The 22416-nt window shown below is 36.0% G+C and overlaps 1 protein-coding gene across 1 annotated transcript; it reads right to left on the reverse strand.

The window, feature by feature from the left end:
• Positions 1-1334: 1334 nt before the first annotated feature.
• Positions 1335-20990, reverse strand: LOC107784061 (sucrose nonfermenting 4-like protein). Its single transcript, XM_016605123.2, has 13 exons — positions 20247-20990; positions 20065-20152; positions 16723-16902; positions 15982-16089; positions 15793-15852; positions 14417-14506; positions 13141-13275; positions 11782-11926; positions 11543-11716; positions 9200-9263; positions 9013-9082; positions 2199-2316; positions 1335-1709 (listed from the first exon to the last, which is right to left on the reverse strand). The coding sequence occupies exons 1-13, from the start codon at positions 20372-20374 to the stop codon at positions 1615-1617; spliced, it is 1455 nt and encodes a 484-aa protein (XP_016460609.1). The 5' UTR covers positions 20375-20990; the 3' UTR covers positions 1335-1614.
• Positions 20991-22416: the final 1426 nt, after the last annotated feature.

Genomic DNA, 22416 nt, shown 5'->3' on the forward strand with positions numbered 1-22416 from the left:
TTGGACCTCTTTTTAATATTTAGCCATTGTTTGAAATATAATTGAGAGATAATCTCTTTTTAATGCTAAAGAAAAATTTGAACAAAAACTACCGCTACTTAAAGCACGAAAGAACTGCAATACAATGTACTTGAGTTCGAAGCTTTTACAAGAGCAACATACTGTATGCTCGTATCAAGGACGACCTGAAATCATTCATCAGGAGGTAATGTTTACTCATGCGTTTGTAAAACTAGAAAAGTGCTTAAAAGCCAACAAACACTTAAAATAAGCCAATCCAAACACCATCTAAGTCTTCTCTTTTACAATTATCTGCACTTATACGCAAAAGCCAACAAACACTTAAAATAAGCCAATCCAAACACTAACTTAGATCTCTTCAACGCTCCTGGACATACAAATCCACGTTTGAGGGCAAAAGATATGGTGTCCAACGCTCTCTACTTTCTTCTAAATATTTTCCAGACTGCATTTTGTGATGTAGAAAAATAAAAACTGAACTTATTAAACTCGGAAATAAATAAAACCAAAAAAAGTTTGTGGGATATTCTCAGTACAATGCATCATTCCTCACAGATCCGACATATAGTCTTAAAAGCCAACAAACACTTAAAATAAGCCAATCCAAACACTAACTTAGATCTCTTCAACGCTCCTGGACATACAAATCCACGTTTGAGGGCAAAAGATATGGTGTCCAACGCTCTCTACTTTCTTCTAAATATTTTCCAGACTGCATTTTGTGATGTAGAAAAATAAAAACTGAACTTATTAAACTCGGAAATAAATAAAACCAAAAAAAGTTTGTGGGATATTCTCAGTACAATGCATCATTCCTCACAGATCCGACATATAGTCTTAAAAGCCAACAAACACTTAAAATAAGCCAATCCAAACACTAACTTAGATCTCTTCAACGCTCCTGGACATACAAATCCACGTTTGAGGGCAAAAGATATGGTGTCCAACGCTCTCTACTTTCTTCTAAATATTTTCCAGACTGCATTTTGTGATGTAGAAAAATAAAAACTGAACTTATTAAACTCGGAAATAAATAAAACCAAAAAAAGTTTGTGGGATATTCTCAGTACAATGCATCATTCCTCACAGATCCGACATATAGTCACAATCTTTTGTAAAATATGAGCAACTCTAACTCCATGGGGGCTTTGGTTATTGGCTCTAATGGAAACAACTTGACACAGAACTGTGTTTTTGGTAAGTAGCCTCCCAGCAACTAACCAGCATCATGAGAAACTATACAGCTACTGACACCTTCATCGCTATTTTGTTAGCTAGTAGAGATAAAACAGAGCAGCTACACTATGGCATGGTTGATAATAACAAGGTAGTGAAATTTTAAAATATAAATAAGGGAAAAATTGGGATCCTCTCAATTTACAGACATTTCTTTCTTTCTGAACTCACATCCTGGAAAAAGAAGGGGTCAAAAGCATGAGCCAATCAGGACTCCACACATTTCAAGACCAACAACAAATGCAACTATGAGAAAAGGGCATTGCTGAAGAGTAACTAGCATGAGTGCCAAGCAATGGCTTCTTCATAAAGCCACCACAACAAAGCCCAAAAAGGTGGGGCGATCACCAGGCTGAATCAGCAGCCGAGCAAGAACCTAAATACATCACTCACTGAAACAATGCCTTCCACGCGCTTGCTGCCAGCCTCCACAATGACAAGTCTCCTTGCTCCTGAAAGTATACCCAAGATTTGCTTATTTATTCTTTCATTTAAGTCATTGAAGGCTACAAATTGCGCAGGAAAATGTGTTGTAAACTTTGAGTCCACACAGTAGAAACTCACAAGGAAAGCAACATAAACTAGGAAGAGGAGGGAATACAGTTATAGCAATCTCGTACATCAGCAAATAAGAAATGCAACGTGGATAAATAAAAGAAGGGTAAACAAGATAGACAAAATAGAAGAAGCTGACAGTGGTAGAAAAATGTGCTATACACATTATCTCAGGTAAAGTAGTCAATAAAATGGGATATTTCCATCTAAAAGATTAAGCGGGTGATATTCCTCGGTGTTTGCATAACCGCAACACATCAGAAACAGAGATGGACAAGGAAAAAGCTCTCTTTTGGCACAACTTTAGCAAAGGTAAAAATATCAAAAGCAAAGATACAGAATGCAAACTGAAAGTCTCAAACAAATAGAAGACTGAAGACATTTACCAGGAACAGCAAGTCGCTCCATTACTTTATGCAAAGGGTCGGACCTTAGACACATCTGACATCTCTGTCCATTGAATAACCCAAAAGGAGAACTTGCATCTTGTCCCAATTGTATTGCCTGCAGAAGAAGCAGATAAAATGAGAAATCTAGTAACGGTTTCGGCACTAAATAGCAACGATGAAAGTGCCAACATGCAAAAAAGTTGCTCTACATGCAATTTGCTCCTAAACTCCTCACTGTTATAAATATATGGATAAGCATAAGGTATGGCTGTCAAACGGGACGGGACGGGACGAAACGGGACAAACGGGACGAAACGGTAGGCCCATCCCGTCCCGCTAACAAACGGGATGGGACGGGACGGGACGGGTTCGCGAGCCTTAAATGCCGTTTTAAAAGAAAAATTATTTAAGCATTAAGTATGGCAACGGCTATTTTTTTGACAATGACTAAATTTTTAAAGTTTGCAACGGCTAGTTTTTTGACTTATTTAATAAACTTAAAAATTAAACGAAAATTAGGAAACTAAGTAAAGAATTATAAAATATTAAAATAAAAGACTTGTAATGAAATATTCTAGTAATTATAAATTTATAATAGAGTTATAATTTATTTAATATAATTTCAAGCCATTAAGTAACTAAGTAAGAGTGTAAGACAATTCATAAAAAAAAATTCAAAAATTAAATTAAAAAAGTTAACACACAAATGAAATACGAAAATAGAACACGTAAAGTAAACACAAAAATTAAGCACTAAAATGATGCGCAAAAACTATATATTAAAATTAGGAGTAATTTATTTAATATAATTTCAAGCCATTAAGTAACTAAGTAAGAGTGTAAGACAATTCATAAAAAAAAATTCAAAAATTAAATTAAAAAAGTTAACACAAAAATTAAACACACAAATGAAATACGAAAATAGAACACGTAAAGTAAACACAAAAATTAAGCACTAAAATGATGCGCAAAAATTATATATTAAAATTAGGAGATAGAACGAGTGCACCGTGATTAAATATTGAAACTTGAAGAAATTGCCCAAACTATTGCTCCAAATACTTGACGAATTAATTTGAAGCTTGAAAGTTGCTCCAAAAATTTGCCCAAATACTTGAAACTTATCACTTGATTGTGAGAAAATTGAGAGAATAATATAGATAGAATGTAAGAGATTTGAGAGAGAATGATTGATTTTTGTGGGAAAAAATTAAAATTTGATGGGGGGTATTTATAATAGAAAATAAGGCCAAAGTGTAATTTAATAAACTTAGAGGTTATATTAAAAGTTTGGGGGTTAGGGGTAATGCTGCTCGGTGGGCCGGGCCTGAACCGGACCGGACCGGGCCCGCGGTCCTAACGGGCCTGGTGGGCCTGGTGGGCCGGTCCTGGGTGGGCCGGTCTTGGTGGGCCTCTGAGCCCGTCACGGGCTGGTCTCCATGGTTGAGCCCACGAGCCCGGGACCGTTTGGCCCGGGACCGGCAGGCGGGCCTGGGCCGGTCCTGGCGGGCCTGGCGGGCCCAACGGCTATTTTAAAAAAAAAAAAAAAAAAAAAAAAAAAATCAAACGGCCATATTTAAAATCTAGCCGTTTGGGCTGAAAATATGACCGTTTTTTAAGTTAAAAAAATGGCCATTTGGCCCCCAAACTTTATTTTAACCCCAAACTTTATATAATTACACTTTTCCCCATTTCTCAACTATAAATACCCCCTCATTCTTTCATTTTTATTCACCAATTCATCAATATCTCTCAATATCTCTCAATCTCTCTCAATCTCTCTACTACAATTACTTAATTTATTGTTGAAATTTCGTGAAAAATTGTGAAGTTGTTGAATTGAAGTTTTCAAGTGTTCAACGATTTTCAATTTTCAAGAAGTTGTTCGGCAATCCGGTAAACTCGTTTCAACTCTTACGTTTTTATAATATATTTTTGTGTGGTTTAGTTTGCATAATTATAATTAATATGGCATTTACTTTGAAAAAAATGTTTGGTAAAGGAAAAGATAAAACCGGTGAAAGTAGTGGCCAACCAACTACCCTTCCCCCGGCTCCCCGACCTAGAAAAGATAAGCAAGTTGAAAGTAGTCGCCAACCTAGACGTCCTCCTCCTTCCGTAATTCTTGATAGTGATCACCCTTGTTTTCAATTTACCGATAGTGAATTTTATCATAATGTTGCACCAGGTGATAGATTAGATGATGAAATTATGAATGCTCTTTATCCTAATGAAACCATCTTAGAAAATAATGAGGAAAATGAGGATGATGATGAAACTCAAGCACCGGATTTAGATGATACACCTACTAGTCCTCTTAATAACCCAAGTGATGCACCGGTCGACCCACCTGTAGAAACTCCTACTTTTAATAGAGAACCTGCTAAACGCTTAGAAACATCATTAGTTTGGAATTTTTTTACTCAAGTAAGAGAAAAAATAAGGCTAAGTGTAAAACTTGTGGGAAATTAATGTCGCATAAATATGTAGGAGACCGTAGCGGCACAGGTAGTTTGACTAGGCACATAAAAACACACCCTAGAGATAAGGCTAGATTTTTTCAAATGAAAGCGCATCTAGAGGGGACAAGTGTAGATTCTGCGATTAACCCTAGTACAGGTTCAAATCTAGTTCAACCAGGAATTAACACTGTCACTGGAGGTATTTTATATTACGATCCAAATAGAGATCGTGAAGAATTAGCAAAGATGATTACTGTTATGTGCTTACCTTATACTTTTGCTTCTAATCCTAATTGGGTTCATTATATTAGAAGAGTGTTTAATCCTACTTATAAAGGTTGGCCTCGCGCAACAGTTAAGAGTGATATTTATAAATTCAAACATGAATATGAACAATATTTGCGTTATTTATTTACTCATATACCTAATCGGATTTCTATTACTACTGATATTGGTAGAAGTGGTAATGATTGTGATTACCTAACTGTTACAAGTCATTGGATAGATGAAGAATGGATAATGCAAAAACGCATAATTGCATATAGAATAATTAATTCGCGTCACACAGGTAAATTTATAGCTAACACTGTTGCAGATATTTGTAGATATTTTTGCTTTAGCGATAAAATAATGGCAATTTCAATGGATAATGCTTCTAGTAACACCAGTGCTATAGGCATGCTTACAACAACACTAAATCCTGCATTTACTAATATTTTCCATGTTAGATGTATTTGTCATATTTATCATTTAATTGTCGGTGATGGTATGCGAATATTAAACATAGAAATTGAAAAGGTTAGAATGGCTCTTAATTGGCTTTTTTATTCAAACCGTAGAAGTAGACTTAGAGAGTATTTTAAAAAATGTGATGAATATGGCCTTAGAGAAAGAAAGGTTCCTAAACCTTGCCCGACTAGATGGAATTGTATGTACGAAAGTTTAGTAGTAGCATATGAATATAGAAACCCAATTAATGCAACGTTTAATTCTCGGGTAGGTGGTGAAGATGATGATGAAATGCTTACCACTCAAGATTGGACTAATGTTAAAATTCTTTTAGATTTTTTAGAACATTTTCAAATTGCAACAAATGCATTTTCTGGGCAATATTATCCTACTATTTCAAACTGTTTAGTTTATATTGCAGCACTATCTGATTTGTTTGTTGAATTTAGTGAGGGTGGGGATATTTATGAACTTGCTATAAATGAAATGAAACAAAAGTTTAAAAAATATTTTTTTCCTATCCCTCCTATTTATGGTCTTGCTGCAATGCTAAATCCTACAATGAAATTGGGAGGTCCTCATTTTTGGTATTCAAATATTTATAAGGCTTTAGATCTTTCAAATGAGGAAATTGCGACACTTGCAGATGCAAAAGCTTCAATTAAGATTAACGCTCAAACAGTTTATAATGCTTATCAACTTGCCTTAGAGCATGCTAGGCCAACTATTCCAACCCCTACTTCGTCTAGCTCACAATCCTCTAAAAGAGTTGCGGGCTTAAAAGCTCTTAAATCTTGGACGGAGTTCAGGGGGTCTCAAGGTGAAAATTATGATGAAACTTCACATCTAAATGAGCTTCAAGTTTATTTGTCTCAGGGACTTGAAAAGGAGAATCCAGACGGCTCTTTTGATCTTTTGGAATGGTGGAAGGCAAGGGAAAAACATTTTCCTGTTCTTGCAAGGATGGCTCGGGATATTTTATCAATTCAAGCTTCAACTGTTGCATCAGAGAGCGCTTTCAGTCAAGCAAGACTGCAAATAGGTGATCATAGAGCGTCTATGAGGGATAGCTTGGAAAAATCAGTATTGTTTAGAGATTGGATCCGCTCGGAAAGAAGAAACTTTGGAATTGCAGAAGCACAACCGGCGATAGATGAAGCTTATGAAGAAATGATAGCGGAACTTACGGAGGATTCGGCTTCGCCCGGAAGTGGTGATGAACAAGCTTCTTTTCCACCACCACCAACGCAACCTCCTCCGAACCTTGAAGGATTTATGAGATTTGTTAGAGATAATACATAGAATAATATGTAACTTGTATTTTGGCACATCTTCCTTAGTTTTTTTCCTTCTAATGGTGGTATTAGTACCTTGTTGTGCTCATTCCATTGGGGGAAGGATGACTAAGAAAGATATGTCATTTTTTGGTAATAAAATTTATTGCTTCTACCCATGAGCTTCTTTTCGCAATATTTCTTTGTCTATACTTAGAATTATTTATATGCTACAATATATACATAATATACAATATATATACTACAAGAAAATATATTTATAAGATACAATATATACATAAGATACAATATATATACTACAAGAAAATATATAAGAGAATATATATACATAAGATACAATATAATATACTACAAGAAAATATATTATGCTACAATATATACATAATATACAATATATATACTACAAGAAAATATATAAGAGAATATATATACATAAGATACAATATAATATACTACAAGAAAATATATTATGCTACAATATATACATAATATACAATATATATACTACAAGAAAATATATTTATAAGCTACAATATATACATAAGATACAATATATATACTACAAGAAAATATATAAGAGAATATATATACATAAGATACAATATAATATACTACAAGCAAATATATAAGAGAATATATATACATAAGATACAATATAATATACTACAAGCAAATATATTATGCTACAATATATACATAATATACAATATATATACTACAAGAAAATATATTTATAAGCTACAATATATACATAATATACAATATATATACTACAAGAAAATATATAAGAGAATATATATACATAAGATACAATATATATACTACAAGAAAATATATTATGCTACAATATATACATAATATACAATATATATACTACAAGAAAATATATAAGAGAATATATATACATAAGATACAATATAATATACTACAAGAAAATATATTATGCTACAATATATACATAATATACAATATATATACTACAAGAAAATATATTTATAAGCTACAATATATACATAAGATACAATATATATACTAAAAGAAAATATATAAGAGAATATATATACATAAGATACAATATAATATCAAGAAGTGATATTTATGCATGACAATTTAGTGTTTTACTATTGTTTTGTTATTTTCTTTTTCGTCAAGCACTTTAATAATTAGATATACATATATACTACATATTAATATAGCCATGATACTACAAGAAATTGTCTTTAAAAAAAAAAAAAAAAACCCGCTAGGCCCGCGAAGCCCACGAGCCCGGCCCGTTAAGCACAGGACCATGTGGGCTTAGGCCCGTCACGGGCCGGTTCCACCCATTAGGCCCACGAAGACCGGGACCGCCAGGCCCGGGACCGCCAGAGCCCGGGACCACGAAGCCCGGGACCGCGAGGCCCGGCCCGTTAGGCCCACTAAGGCCCGGGCCCGGGACAAAATACAGCCCTAGTTAGAAATGAATGAAATCTTTTGGCAATTGTTAATGTTGTTTTGTTTGAGTTTGTTGCTGTTGCCCAACGGCTATAATTCAAAAATAAAAAAGGATGCGGGACGGGATAAATGGTCATCCCGTCCCGTCCCGTCGGACAGCCTTAGCATAAGGTAGGCAATGCGGACAGTTAGAAACAAGTAAACTTGTACTATTCTCACAGGCCATGGAATGTTACAGAACCTTGATGCAATCAACTCGAAAATTCCTCAATACAACTAAAATTAAGGATCAAAAGGATCTCTTTTTTTTTCTTTCTTGATTACCAAGAAATCCGTCAGTGGCCAACCCTCAGGACCAACCGCAGTCTTTGAAACTCAGGGATAATGGACCCACCCCTCTACCCTTCTCCACTTAAATACCAGGCTTAGTTTCCAACTTTGCATGGTGTAGGGCTCGAAACTGTGACCTAATCACATTTCCCTCAACCCTTGCCACTTAAACTAAGCCTTGGGGGCAAGATCAAAAGGATCTATAGACCAGACAGTGTGTATTTCCCTGAATATATTTAGCCTGCTCAGGTCAAAATCATCACAATTTAAGCTATTATGGAGCCAATTAGCGCAATGAAGATCCCACTACCTCAATTTTTTCTAGTAGAATCCATCTTTCAGGAATCAGGATCCACCTCTTCCTTCAACATTAAGGAGATGGTGAAGAGAACAAAAACTAACAAATGGGACTGTACGTGCATTCCTAAAATAGTGGGGAAATTTGGAGGAAAAAAAAAAAACAGGGTAATTTGATATGTACATACATAAACATACATAAAGAGGTCCCATCCCAGCAAAGAAATCTAAAATTGTAGTTCAAATAACTCTTAACATGTTTACCTGATGAATACTCAATTCATCAAGATGGATCTGCGCATACGCCCTGTCTTTTGCCAATGCAGTAATGTCACTGTCACAAAATGACAAAAAGCACATCATGTTGAACCAGTATTGTAATAGTAAAAGAATATGTAAGAAGGTTAAACAACGTAAAAGCTACCCGGTAGGTTCACATAGAGATAATTACCTTCGAGAGTAGATATCCAGCAAGGAATCATTATCATCCACAATCGGTACCGAACTAACTTCAGCTGTAATACACAATAAAGAATAGGTTGGATGGCAAAGTCAACATAAAAAAATGACCTAGTTTGAGCAAAAATTTCTTAAGGCTCTCATCTGGATTATGAAAATGCTTCACGTAAGTCCTAGTTGTCGGCAAGCTGAGCAGTTACTAGTAAATTGGAACAATTTTGAGTTTAAAAGAAAAGTTCGCACATCTAACAAAGCAAAGAAGTTAAGCAACGAAACCAAACAGCTTCTCCATGGCATCTGATTGCACTCTAAACTTTTAGGCTGTAACTCATATGCCCTAGTCCCCCTTTACAGTAAGTGTTAAATAGAGGAGATTCAGGAGAAGAATATTGTTGCAAAAATACAGACTATAGAAGAGCTTAAGTAGTTGTTGGACTTTGCTCCTACTGTTTTATTAAGTTAAAGGTGTACTATTTCGGTTCATGATTTATCATGGTGCCGCACCATCTCAAGCGTGAAATAACCTAGGGATAACCACATCCCAAAAGCTAGCTATTAAAGTGGGAGAGCCCAAGGCTATATGAATCCTACATCAGCACATTGCAATACCGATGTGGGACTCAAGTCTCATACCTTGCAATGGACCATAACAAACCACCACGCTCCGCATCCGTCGTCCCCGATGGCTGTGCGCTAGACTTTTCTAGCCCCGGCGATCACTGCAATACCGGCGTCACCATCCATGGCACGGTGGGCACGGAGGACGGTGGGTGGCTCTGATACCATTGATACAACCCAGGGAGAACCACACCCCAAAAGCTAGCTATTAAGATGGGAGAGCTCAAGGCTATATAAACCCCACATCAGCACATTGCAATACCGATGCGGGATTCAAGTCCAATAACTTGCAATGGACCATAACAAACCACCATGCTCCGCATCCGTCGTCCCCGACGGTTGTGCACTAGATTTTTCTAGACCCGGGCGAGCACTGCAATACCGGCGTCACCATCCATGGAACGGTGGGCACGGAGGGCGGTGGGTGGCTCTGATCCAGAGAGAACCACACCCCAAAAGCTAGCTATTAAGGTGGGAGAGCCCAAGGCTATATAAATCCCACATCAGCACATTGCAATACCGATGTGGGACTCAAGTCCCATACCTTGCAATGGACCATAACAAACCACCACGCTCCGCATCCGTCGTCCCCGATGGCTGTGCGCTAGACTTTACTAACCCCGGGCGAACACTGCAATACCGGCGTCACCATCCATGGCACGGTGGGCACGGAGGACGGTGGGTGGCTCCGATACCATTGATACAACCTAGGGAGAACCACACCCCAAAAGCTAGCTATTAAGGTGGGACTCAAGTCCCATACCTTGCAATGGACCATAATATTATCTCACAGAGGACTTTATTTCATCACTCATTTTTCAGGAAAACTGAAGCAACAGAGAGGTGACTAATTTGTAACCTCAACCGACCTCTTTTCTGTGTTTTATTCTGAACCCATTCTGATCAAAGAACTTGAAATCTAGATAGCTACTGTTAGGTTTTCTTCAGCGACTTTATACTGGGAAAAGTCCCCACATTTTTTTGTTATTATCTTTTGTTTATTAGTCTTGAGCCCAATAATGAAGCTCAGCTGGTCCTTAACTGTAAATGAAGTACTAACGACCCACTACAGTTACCGTTTACCAAGAAAGCTTCATCCAACTCTGATGATGTGAGGAGCATTTGATCTATTTTTTGACTACTACCTGGTAAGTGTTGCAGTACAAATTGTTTACTTCATACCCAGCACTATGCGCTTCAACACCTGAGTGATTCAGAACCATTATATGGGGCTTTGGTGTTAGCATATGAGGTAAATATCTTAAAAGAGTAACGTCTATAACCATGTAATGTATTTGGGTTACAAAACCAAAGTGTTGGACTCCAACTCATGTATCAGTCACTGTTGTTGCTTTTCACTCGAGAGAGTGAAAGAGTTGGGATCTGGGACCTCTACTAGCATATTGTTATTCTATTTACAAAAACTCTGGGGTCTTTAATCTTATTAGCTTGAAGTATCTGAAATAGAACAGCTTTATGTCTGAGTGATTTTTCTTTCTCATTCACTAATCAAACTTTTCTTTTCCTCCTTTTTGTACAAGTTCTTACAGAAAAAAAAAACAGAAAACAAGGTTATTTAAGAAATAAATAATAGACAAAAAGAAACCTTAAAAACAAAAAACAAAAAAAAAGAAGACAAAACCAGAAAACCACAATAGCAAACACTATCCTGGCTTCAACTAATGATTCTGAAAAGTAATAATACAGGAAGAATCACCTTGAACTAATAGAGATAAAGCAGCACCAAGAGAAGCATTTCGTCTTAGCATGGCGACTGGCTTTCCACTTGCTTCCCCAATTTGTGGAACCCATGTACCAATAGGAATTGAGCAAATTGGTTGCTGAAGAATTGGCAAGGAACTAGAAGAATGTTTAAAATGCCGGCAGATACCTGGACATTTCTTAGAAATTAGCTTAGACAAAACAGCTTATTCAGCATGTGAAAGAGTAACTTACACTTTAAAATCCCGGAAAGGGTGGCCAGGTGTAGCAGCTGAGGAAATGAACCATCAGGTGAAGAAGAATGGATAATGGGAAGAGTTGAGACCTTATTTTGCAGAAGTCTTAAAGCAAGATCTTTCAAAGAGTCATAAGGCCCACCCTGCATGATGCAGAAGCTAACAGATATTAATGCCAGGGATATGCAGAAGCTAAATTGAAAGGCAAAGCAACATAACAATTAAGCTCAATAGTGTGTCAAATGTCAAAAATTATTATTTAGGTTAGAGAACTTAGATGGAAGAGGATAGATATAATTCGAATTTCACAATTCCAACATCGCTTCGCAAGACGTTGAATACAAGTGAAAGAAGCTCAGGTAGTTCTTCCCGAGCACATCTACAGATAAAAGAACAAATAAAGGCGCAAAAAAGGACCCCCAATTGAAAAGAAGATTCTTCAAAACAGAAGAGAAACTCAAGTGATGTGGCTGTAAGATTTCAGACAATAGCAGCAGCTCCGCCTAATGTTGATTAATACTGCTTGTCCCTGAAACGGTTACACGCTAATCAGGACCCAAACCATAGAACCTAACTCGCAGTGCATCTCATGACTCTGAAGTCAAACTTTCAACCAGAAGCCTGCTAGAAGCTTGTTTTACAGCAGTAACTAGATTATGCTACATGTGAACCACTTAAAAGCACACTCTGGCAGGCATTTCTGTTTCTCTTGATAGTACTCCATAGGTATGGAATCTTTCTCTTTTAATTCATTTCATAATTCTGTTTCCTCGCTCCTGGCAATATATCAGCAAATACTGCATATGCTTCAAATTACTTAAAAAATAGTAAAACACAGTCTTTTAGAGGAAAAAGACTGACTTGTCAGAAAAATGCTAGCAGGAAGCATAGCAGTCTCTCTGTAAATCAGATATGATACTCGCGTAAAATTTACAAATTCGGGAAAATTCAACGCTTGATGTTATTTCAGTAATTTACACACACCAAAGCCAAATTTTTGTTACTTTGTATCACAAAAATATTTGGCTAAACGAATTTAATGCTACAAGCAGTAGTGTATTAGAGACTTCAATAACCATATCAATTCGGATCTAAATTAACAATCCACATAACTTCACCCACAACAAACATCAACGATATTCAACCTAATAAAGTTTCAAACAGACTGAGCTCAAAAGTTTCTAAGGCTCTCATGAATCTAGAGGGAGCAAAGCTTAAGGGTACTCCGATAATTTTATAGAAAGTTAAACAACTCCCAGTACCTTTTGGGCCATATCAGGAAAACAACAACATGATAAGTGAATGACAGGACAAATGATGAAACTATTGTGAATGATTAGCTGCGAAATTCGCTTACATGGATAAGACTTCTTGAATATGAATTCAAGTTACAGTCAATTTGCCTGTTGATACGTATCTTTCCCCCTTTCCAAGCAGATATGGTATGTGTCTCGAGCTCTTCCTCCGTCAAGTTAGATCCATGATTCCCAAGCTGAAGTTGGATAACATATTAGCATTTATGTTCATTTAAGAAAGAACGATGTCAGTCCCCTAAAGTTGAAGGGGAAGGAAAGAAACTGCACAAAATTAGCTGACAAAATATGGACCATATATTTGAACCCTAAAAGATATACTTTTTAAAATGGAACTTTCTTTTGAAATGGAACCCTGAGAGACATACTTGACTTCCCCTCTAAAACAGTAAAACCATTAAGCAACAGACAAGAAATACTAAGATTTCACTCAGGATAATAGTCCTCCAGGATATCCACACATAGCACACCTACTATTGAAAGAATAAAATAATGCCTCTTTTTCAGTGTAAGTTGCTCGGGTTGACTTTACAGAATTTCTAGAATAATATAATCGTTTATTGAGTAGAAGTCCAAATTACAGATTGTTCCATGACAACTGATTCAGAAACAAGGTAATGAACTTTTTGATTCACTTAGATGTCTGAAAGCTGAAAGTGTGATGGCTCAAACGTCTGATTGTATTATGATAAATGGTGAGATACTTGATTTCAGGATAGTGAATGTTGATTTGTCTTAGCGCCAAAACGAAGAACAGAGCATTCAATTCGGAAAGGACAAAGTAGCCATGTTGCTCTTTTTTCCATCAGTAAAATTAGCCCCGTTGCTCCTTTGACCACATTTTGCAGATTTTCCTGTTTGAAGATAAAAACTTTGCCAACTGATGAATGTCAAAGGGTAGACAATGATTCAACCAACTTCATCACACTTTGCTTTAGTGAATTTCTTGAGGTATAATCAAATTGAAACTGAGAACCAAATATCTGCAGCTTATCCAGAATATGCCGTGAAACCAGTTACAAGTATGTCATTGATGATCTTCATCATGCTTTATCTAGCTCAAATAATTTATAACTTCATTGAGTGAAGTTGAGGAGGAAAAGAGGAAAATTTCCAGATAAATCGAATCCTAAATCAAGCATCTTATAGGAATAAGAATAAGAAGAACCAAACAGGAAAGATTTCTAGAAGACGGTGCGCAGAGTCGGAGGTTGAAGTAAAGCTCAAGGATGACTCCACATATAGATGAAGGCATGAGGCAAAGTCCAAAGTGAAACCAATAAACAATATCCTCAGAGAAGGAATTACTGTAGTGCTTACCTCCATTAGGATTAAGATGAAGTCCATTGCAGTGAGAACTCCAACAAACTGACCCTTGCAGAAGTCCCACAAAGGAGCAACAGAGATTCCCTGGGAAAAGCTTTAATCAGATGTCAGCAAATCCAAGCTGTTACTTAGTGAAATGAACAGCAATAAAAACTCCTTTACAATTCACACCAGTGAAGAAAGCAAGAGCTACAATTGCAATTAAAAAGTTAAATAATGTCCAAATGTTTCAAAACTGAACACAATCACTATCAATGTTTAAGTGTACAAATGGCATTATGGCATATAAATCCAATAAAGTCTTCAACATGTTAGTCTGTTTTTCTTTTCTTCTTTTTTGATAAGTAAAATATAGCATAAGTAATGTTATTGTCTTTATAAATACGTATTCCACTTACGGTTGTTTTTGGAAGACTGCTATTAAGGGATTTTATACCATTCAACACGTCCGAGGGTGATGCCCCCCCCCCCCCTCAACACACACACACACACACACAAAAAAAAAAAAAAACCGGCCATTCTCTTTTCCTCGTTCCTCACCATCCATCGAACTCCTTCCTCTACCCTACTTCCATTTTCTTTAATCGATCCAAATTAGCTTCAAATTGAGGCATAATTGTTGGACTGATGATGCAACATTCAGGTATTCAGTTAACCCATATTTTATCTACCTAATTCTAAATTTCCTCTAAGAATTGCTCCATATCGAATAATTAAACATTTAAAATTATAAAATTTTAATTATATAATAACCTATAGCTTAAATTGGTTGGATAAAGTAATGTAAAATACAATGAGGGTAATCAATATTTAATTTTAAAAACAAGCATAATTTAGACTATATATTGTACAATCCATATTTTGATCCAATAACAATTAACAAATACAAATTGTTTGTCATATCACGATCCTTATACTAAAGTTCATGTATAACTTGTAGACAAACCAAATGGCCCCTTAATGTCGTTACAGAAGATAATATTTTTTTATAAGGATTACTAAAGATATTATAAGTAAGTAGAAACAATGAAACATATTCTTTTGACCAAGTTAAGACTCCTTGGTAGAGTGGATAACTTGTACCCAAGTTCACAGGAAGGATTGGCATAGATTACTTCTAGAAATCTAAATATACAAATTCATTATTCCTAATAATCATCAATTACATAGATAAAACTATTTATAAGTCCTCGAAGGTGACAAACACTACGAGCATGTACAGAGTGACTCGCTCCCCTGCGTTCATTATGATTGCCTAAACAACTAGCTACAAAATCCGTCGGGTGGAAGCCGGATCTTAAACAGAATATAAATAATCAAGAAACTACAGCCTATAACAGCATGTCTTCAATATGTGTAACAGTATTTACCTGCTCATAGAGAATATGAAAAGCTTGTTTCACTGGAAGATTTACATCCAAGGCAATAACCTATAGAAGAAAGGACAAGGAACTTTTACATCTTAACTTATCAAAAAGAAAAAAAGAATGTTTACTTCTTCTCGTCAATTATCCTGGAGAACTAAGCAGAGAATATAGACAGCATCAGCGCATAGATACCTTGCCAGACTCTGGGAGCAATTCATAGGCAGTATGAGTAGACAAAAATGCAGATATACGCTGACGAGATAGCTCTATTTCAGCCTGTGATATCTGTGGAACTGCATCCTGCAGGTAATATCTGATGGTTACATTACAGAAAAAGACAGTTAATGCTGAGATTTCTTTGTTGAAATGCCAAATCCCCGGGCGTTGACTATCAAAGCTCCGCAATTAATACCAATACACTAGGTAAATTTTCAAACACTTAAAAAATCTTAAATTTCTCCAACTGGCAAAAAATAAAAATAAAAACGAAAAATAATTCAAATTACTGCAAAAATATAATGTTCATCTCCCAGGACCAGCAATTACATTCACAAATAGCTTCAACTTATACATAACATTCCTCAACAACGAATGATGTCACAAGAGAAGGTAAGTTGGGAAAAAGGGAACTTAGTCACACAGCAATTTTTTTTTTCTTTTTTAATCAATTTCACGGAGCAATATCAGGAAAAACAGACCACTTGATAGTTTGAATATATTCCTTTTCCAAGAGATCTTATCTACAAAATCCCTGGCCATAATGTATTGTTGAATATCAGCATGAGTTACAAAAAGAAAATGCAATAGCAAAAAAAAGGCGAGAAAGAGTATCAAGATTTATGAAACAATTCAAGAAAACAAGTGAAGCAGGACAGGAGCCAAATGCATCAGCTAATAGAACATCTTAGTTGCGAGCAATGTTAATCCTCTTACCAGACGAAGAAAATCATTATCAACATCCATATTAGATCTTGCGGGAACATCTGAGTTAAAAAGCTCAGGAATTCCATCGGACTCCCTGGGCAAGAAAATTGTGTTGACTACACCATAACTTCCACTTACAAATTGCTGATGCTCATCATGACGCCATTCTCCATCAACACAGAACTTGTACTGCAAATAAGTGAAAATGCACATCAATTTATCGCACTAATAAAAAATGTTTTATTAAGATCTTAGTTTTCATTGACTATGTCAATCGAACTTAAGTGAAGGTTTAGTCCTTTCATATAATAATCATTTCAACTATGTCAAACCATGCTAGGGGAAATATTGCTATCCAAAAGAAAGAAAAAAGAAAACAATGTAAACTCATTTCTGCTAAAAAATTTATCTATCAACCTAAGAGGGAAAATGAGATGAAAATAATCTACTTGCAACAAAACATTGCTTCCACTTTCTCCTTTTTAAAGTGAAGTAGAAGCAAACATAAGCATTATCAAATATGATCAGACAATACTCAATGAGGAAACTGCATGTGCAAAAAGTCCTCCTGAACTTTTCACTGATATGAGTCTAGACCCTCCGGCGCAACCAGAGACCAAGGTTGAGAGAGAAAAAGGGGGTGGGAGAGCAAAACCATCACCCTTTACATACCAAGATTCCACTTCACCTTTTCTTTTTTAGGAATTAGTCTTTAAATTCTAAAACAGAGAGGTCTTCAGACAACAACTATATAAACATTCGCTGTTTTCCCATTCAAACTCATCCAATTTCTACACAAGTGCATTTTGACTGCTCTAAAAGTAAACATAAAGCATCAAAGGTCAAGCTCCAACCCTCCACAGCACCCATGAAAAGCATGAGAAATAAAAAATGGACTCTAGCTCAAGTGGTTTTCCATTTCAAAAGAATAAAAAAGCACGAGGAATAACTTTCCGTATCGTGTTACTGATCATAAAAGCTATACCCTACACTGGAGAAGTTTTCTAACAGTCTGACGCCATAAATCAACAGGAGCTAATTGATCTCCTTCTATGGAGCCACTTTCACTTGGCAAGACCTGCTGACTCTACTTCCAGATCCAGAATTGACATAATTTAGTTTCAAGACTTTGGTTGCAATATCGATATCTGGATGACCTCGAAGAAGGAATAAGCAGAAAGAAAGCATCTTCCCCTTTTCAGGAAAATTATTAAATAAGAAAATTTACCTAGATATCAATATTAGAAAGAAATCAAAGGATATTGGTAAGAAATCAAAATATAACATACTATTAACCTAAACACATAGAAGTACATATTAGCATATTTTTTTAGAATAAGTCATATTAGCAATATCGTTGCAGTTAATGAAATTTTACTTAGTTATCAGAAAAATTAACCTAAACACAGAGAATGAATCTCGAACATTCTAACATAATGAGATTTATATTACTCAGTTCTTTTCAACATCGTAAAGATGGATTCCCCTCTCTCCGTCTCTCTATCTCAATGCTGCTTCTCCCTTTCTTCATTCCCCTTCCAACAGTGGCGGAGCCAGGATTTTCATTAAGAGGAGTCAAAATATAAGGAAATAAACTCACCAAGAAGTCAAGGGGTGTCAATACATAGTATATATACATATTTTAAAAAAATTACCTAACTACACAGTGTAATTTTCCGACTAAGGGGTGTCAGTTGACACCCCTTGAGTGCATGTGGCTCCGCCACTGCCTTCCAATGGTACCACTGCCACTCTGTGCACTCAATGGTCGATAAGTGCTCTGCCGCCTTCTTCTCTTTCTTCTAAGGCTCTCTTCACTCTACAACTCAGCTTTCACTTATAGGTCTTGAAAACCCTCTTTTTCAACTCTTACATAAAAATAAAAATAAAAATTGAGAATGAACTCTTACATAAATGTCATGTTACTTTTCCTACGTATTTGCATACTCATCCGATTTCCAGGCTTGCTTATAGATTTCCTCATGGACAATATTTAGACTAACACATTGCATGAAGAAAATTGAGGAATGGTATTGATAGGACCAACTTTATGATACTAAATTGAATAATAAGAGTAGGCATGTAGGTTGAATTTTATTATGAGAACTTTAGAATAAGGATCTGTAGATGGGCATTCATCCTTTGGCTTGCTCGTCATCGGAACCATTCTACCCTCAGCAGATTATAAGCTTGGGGCCTGAATGAATCCTGGCGCCTCTGCCTCAACTTCCTGAAACACTAAACGTCTTATTTTCCAAGTGCAATTAGTCAATAGAGTTTGGAAGGATATTTGTACTTAAAGCCACATTCATAAAATTCGCATGTATGAAGCAATGAACAATTTAGTTTTTTTCCAAATAAGACATTAAACTTGCCCTGGCCATGTTTGTGGCACATTTGTGGACTGAGAGGACAAGTAAACGGTAACAAGGGGTTGCTGCTTTCCTTGAGCACACAGCTTGCAAGATTTCTTCACAATTCAGCAGGCTGAGATAGTGGAAGTTGATCCCTAAGATCAAAAGTAACTAGGAGTTGGGAATTCCTGATTAGCTGGAAGTTGTGTCTAATAATACTATGATGTAGTTCTAGAAGCATATGTCTGATTATGCTGTAACATTTGCCTCATTTTCTGCAATTAATATTACTTGCCAAAAAAGGAGTTGTTTTATTTAATAAACGAGAAATCCCCGAGGGCCAGTAGTGCACGGTTCAAAACTCGGTGGATAATGGGCCTGCCTTCTCCACTTAAATACCAGGCTTTTGTTTGTGGCGAATTTCAAACCCGTAACGAGCCCAAAAGGAGTGCATTCAATCTGACTAGTAATAGAATTGTGAAACTCTATAGGTCAATCACTCACATTCCACTTTCCTACTTTGCTATGTTTGTTTAAATCCTCCCCCTCATAAGCAGTTACATCTTTTTCTCATCAGTCACATAAGCAGATTTATTTGCGAATATAATATAGGCAGCAACTCATTTAAAGCTCCATCTTCTTCCTCGGTATGCTTACAATGAGTTTGTATGCTACAAGACTAGTTTCTATTCATATGCACGTCAAAGAAAAAAACAGCTCTTAAGACACATTTTAATTTCCAAATAGCCTCTATGCTTCACCTTTGAAAAATCTAACCTCGCTATTCATCTCTCAAACAAATTAAAAGAACTAGCTTTTTGAGTCGAAGTTACCGTTTGACAATCTCACACCACAGAATAACAGCTCATAAAAGCCCATCATTAAATATGACGTTACTAAGCATTAACGGTCAGCACGGTAGCCTATTTGTTTGAAAGGTACAAAGGAGCTTCACAAATTACATACTACCAGCTTTAACACTCCATATAACACAAACCTGATGATACCCTGGTGTTAAGTTGCAGACAACCTGAAACACAGTTGGGCAGCCCTCCATGGGTGACATTGTTATGTGATCTTGCCACCTGCATAGCTCCATATTCAATTTCAACCAAGAAGACAATTTCTCACATAAAAATAATAAAAAATAACAAAGAAAAAAGAACAACAACTCCTCACCTGGTGAAAGAGCCACTGAGCAACACTCTTCTTCCCCCATAAGGCCATACAAAACGCGTTGGCATCAAAACAGTACCTGCACCAACCCCACTATGGTTCTGCCCACTATCACTCCCAGACCCAAACATCTCCCCCTTCACAGAGATTTATACTTCACACAAAACTACCTTCAGAAAACCTAAATTTCCACTTCACTTAATAAATTATCCAAATACAGAATCTGCCTCCAATGCCCACTAATTTTCTAAAAAGTCCCAATTCTGGGATCCTCCATGCTACGGCAGAGGACCCCTCCTCATATTCTACACATGCAAACAGAGAATCGAAACCCTAACACAATTTCTCAATCCACAATCTCCCAAAAAAATAAAAAATAAAAATTCATCCAAGTTTCCACGAGTCGACAAAACACCCTAAATTTCCATGAAGTCACGAAATATGATGAAAACAATGCAATTCCAACTCTGATCTGAGGTGAATCGGAAGCGGAAAAAACCCTAAATTCAGAATATCGAGTAAAATTAAAGAGGAGAAAAAAAGGGTTAATTTTGGAGTGCAAGGATAGAGAGTATCGACATTGATGATAGATCTTTGAAGTTGTTGTGTGCAATGTGGCGGAAAGTGGAGAAGAGAATCATCTATGGAAAAAAAAGGCGAAAAATAAGTTATGAGAGGAAAAAGGAAAGGAAAAAAAAGGACAAATTGGAAAAACTAAATATGGTGAAATAATTGTATGTATGTGCGTGCATGTACAAAAAAGATTACGTGTACGGATGTGTAGATGAGGTGAGGGGAGGAGAGAAGAGAATAGGTTAGAGCCTACTTTATTTGTGTTACACTTTTAGCCATCTTTGCAACTCACTCACCAAACCACAAACTTGTCAAATCTTAATTTGTTTAATTATATTCAGATTTCTCTGTCAACATAATAGTTTCACTTTATACTATTAAATATTAGGTTATTGGAACTTAATTTAGACTTTCATATTAGACATGACGATTACCAACAATCACAAAATTGAGTATAATATGATAAATTGAACTCAAAAAAGAAAACGGTTAAAAAAAGTTTGCATGCAACAATAAGATCTTTATGTTGGAGAAATGATAATTCTCAATTGGAGTAAAATATGAGATGTTTTGTTATACGCGCAGTAAAAGGTGAATTGCTAAGAGATTACACTAAAATAAATCGCTAAGGGATTACATTAAGGTGAATCACTAAGGGATTACATTAATTTAAAGCTCATTAGCATTAGAAATTACCATAAATAGAAACAAGCTACGAGATGTTTGATTACATGCATAATAGCGAATGAATCGCTTAAGGGCTACATTAAGGTGAATTCGCTAAGGAATTGCACTAAGCGTTTTAAAGTTCATTAAATGAGAGTTTCCCATAATAAAAATAAGCTAAGAGATGTTTGGTCATACGGGTCATATCGTACCGGATAAATTTCTATGAGATTATATTAAGGTGAATTCGCTAGAGGTTTATAAGGTAGTAAATTCGCTAAAGGTTTATAAGGTTAATCTCTAAGAGATTACATTAAAGTGAATCGCTAAGAAATTGCATTAATCATTTTAATTTAACGTTAATTAACGTAGAGTTTACTATAATAGAAATATGCTAAGAAAAGTTTTGTGACATGTGCGATGAAAGATAAATTGCCAAATAATTAAATCAGGCATTTTAATTTGAAGTTAATTAATGGGAAAGTCCATATATAATCACGTTGTATAAGAATTTTGGACATACAAAACTCCTCGTCACATTGCATAATAGTGTCACGATCCCAAATTCCCTCTGTATGATGTCGTGATGGCACCTAGTTTTTAATACTAGGTAAGCCTATCAATGCGGAATAATAATAAATATCTGAAATAATTAAACTACAATTCAAACAATTTCAACTCCCAAAACCCGGTAGAAATAAGTCACAAGTTTCTAAGAATTTATTCTCAATGTCTCTATATATCAAGGTCTAAAGAAAAGTAAGGAAACATAAAAATGATAGAAGGGGACTCCGGAGTTTGCGGACGCTGATAGATATACCTCGAAGTCTCCGTGCGTAGGTAACTCACTAACGTCTAAGTTGGTAAGATGTACCTGGATCTACACAAAAAGATGTGCAGAAGCGTAGTATGAGTACACCACAGTGGTACCCAG

This window comes from Nicotiana tabacum, chromosome 19 (genome assembly GCF_000715075.1).
Source record: "Nicotiana tabacum cultivar K326 chromosome 19, ASM71507v2, whole genome shotgun sequence".
NCBI classification, from domain to species: domain Eukaryota; kingdom Viridiplantae; phylum Streptophyta; class Magnoliopsida; order Solanales; family Solanaceae; genus Nicotiana; species Nicotiana tabacum.

What these genes read in the sequence shown, in the direction of transcription:
- LOC107784061 (XM_016605123.2), bottom strand. Translation starts at nt 20,374, where the DNA reads ATGTTTGGGTCTGGGAGTGATAGTGGGCAGAACCATAGTGGGGTTGGT. An exon ending in TTTATCTCTATTAGTTCAAG is followed by an intron (nt 9,264 to 11,542) that starts GTGATTCTTCCT and finishes TGTGTATTACAG; the next exon opens with CTGAAGTTAGTTCGGTACCG. An exon ending in ATGAATTGAGTATTCATCAG is followed by an intron (nt 2,317 to 9,012) that starts GTAAACATGTTA and finishes CTTCTTCTGCAG; the next exon opens with GCAATACAATTGGGACAAGA.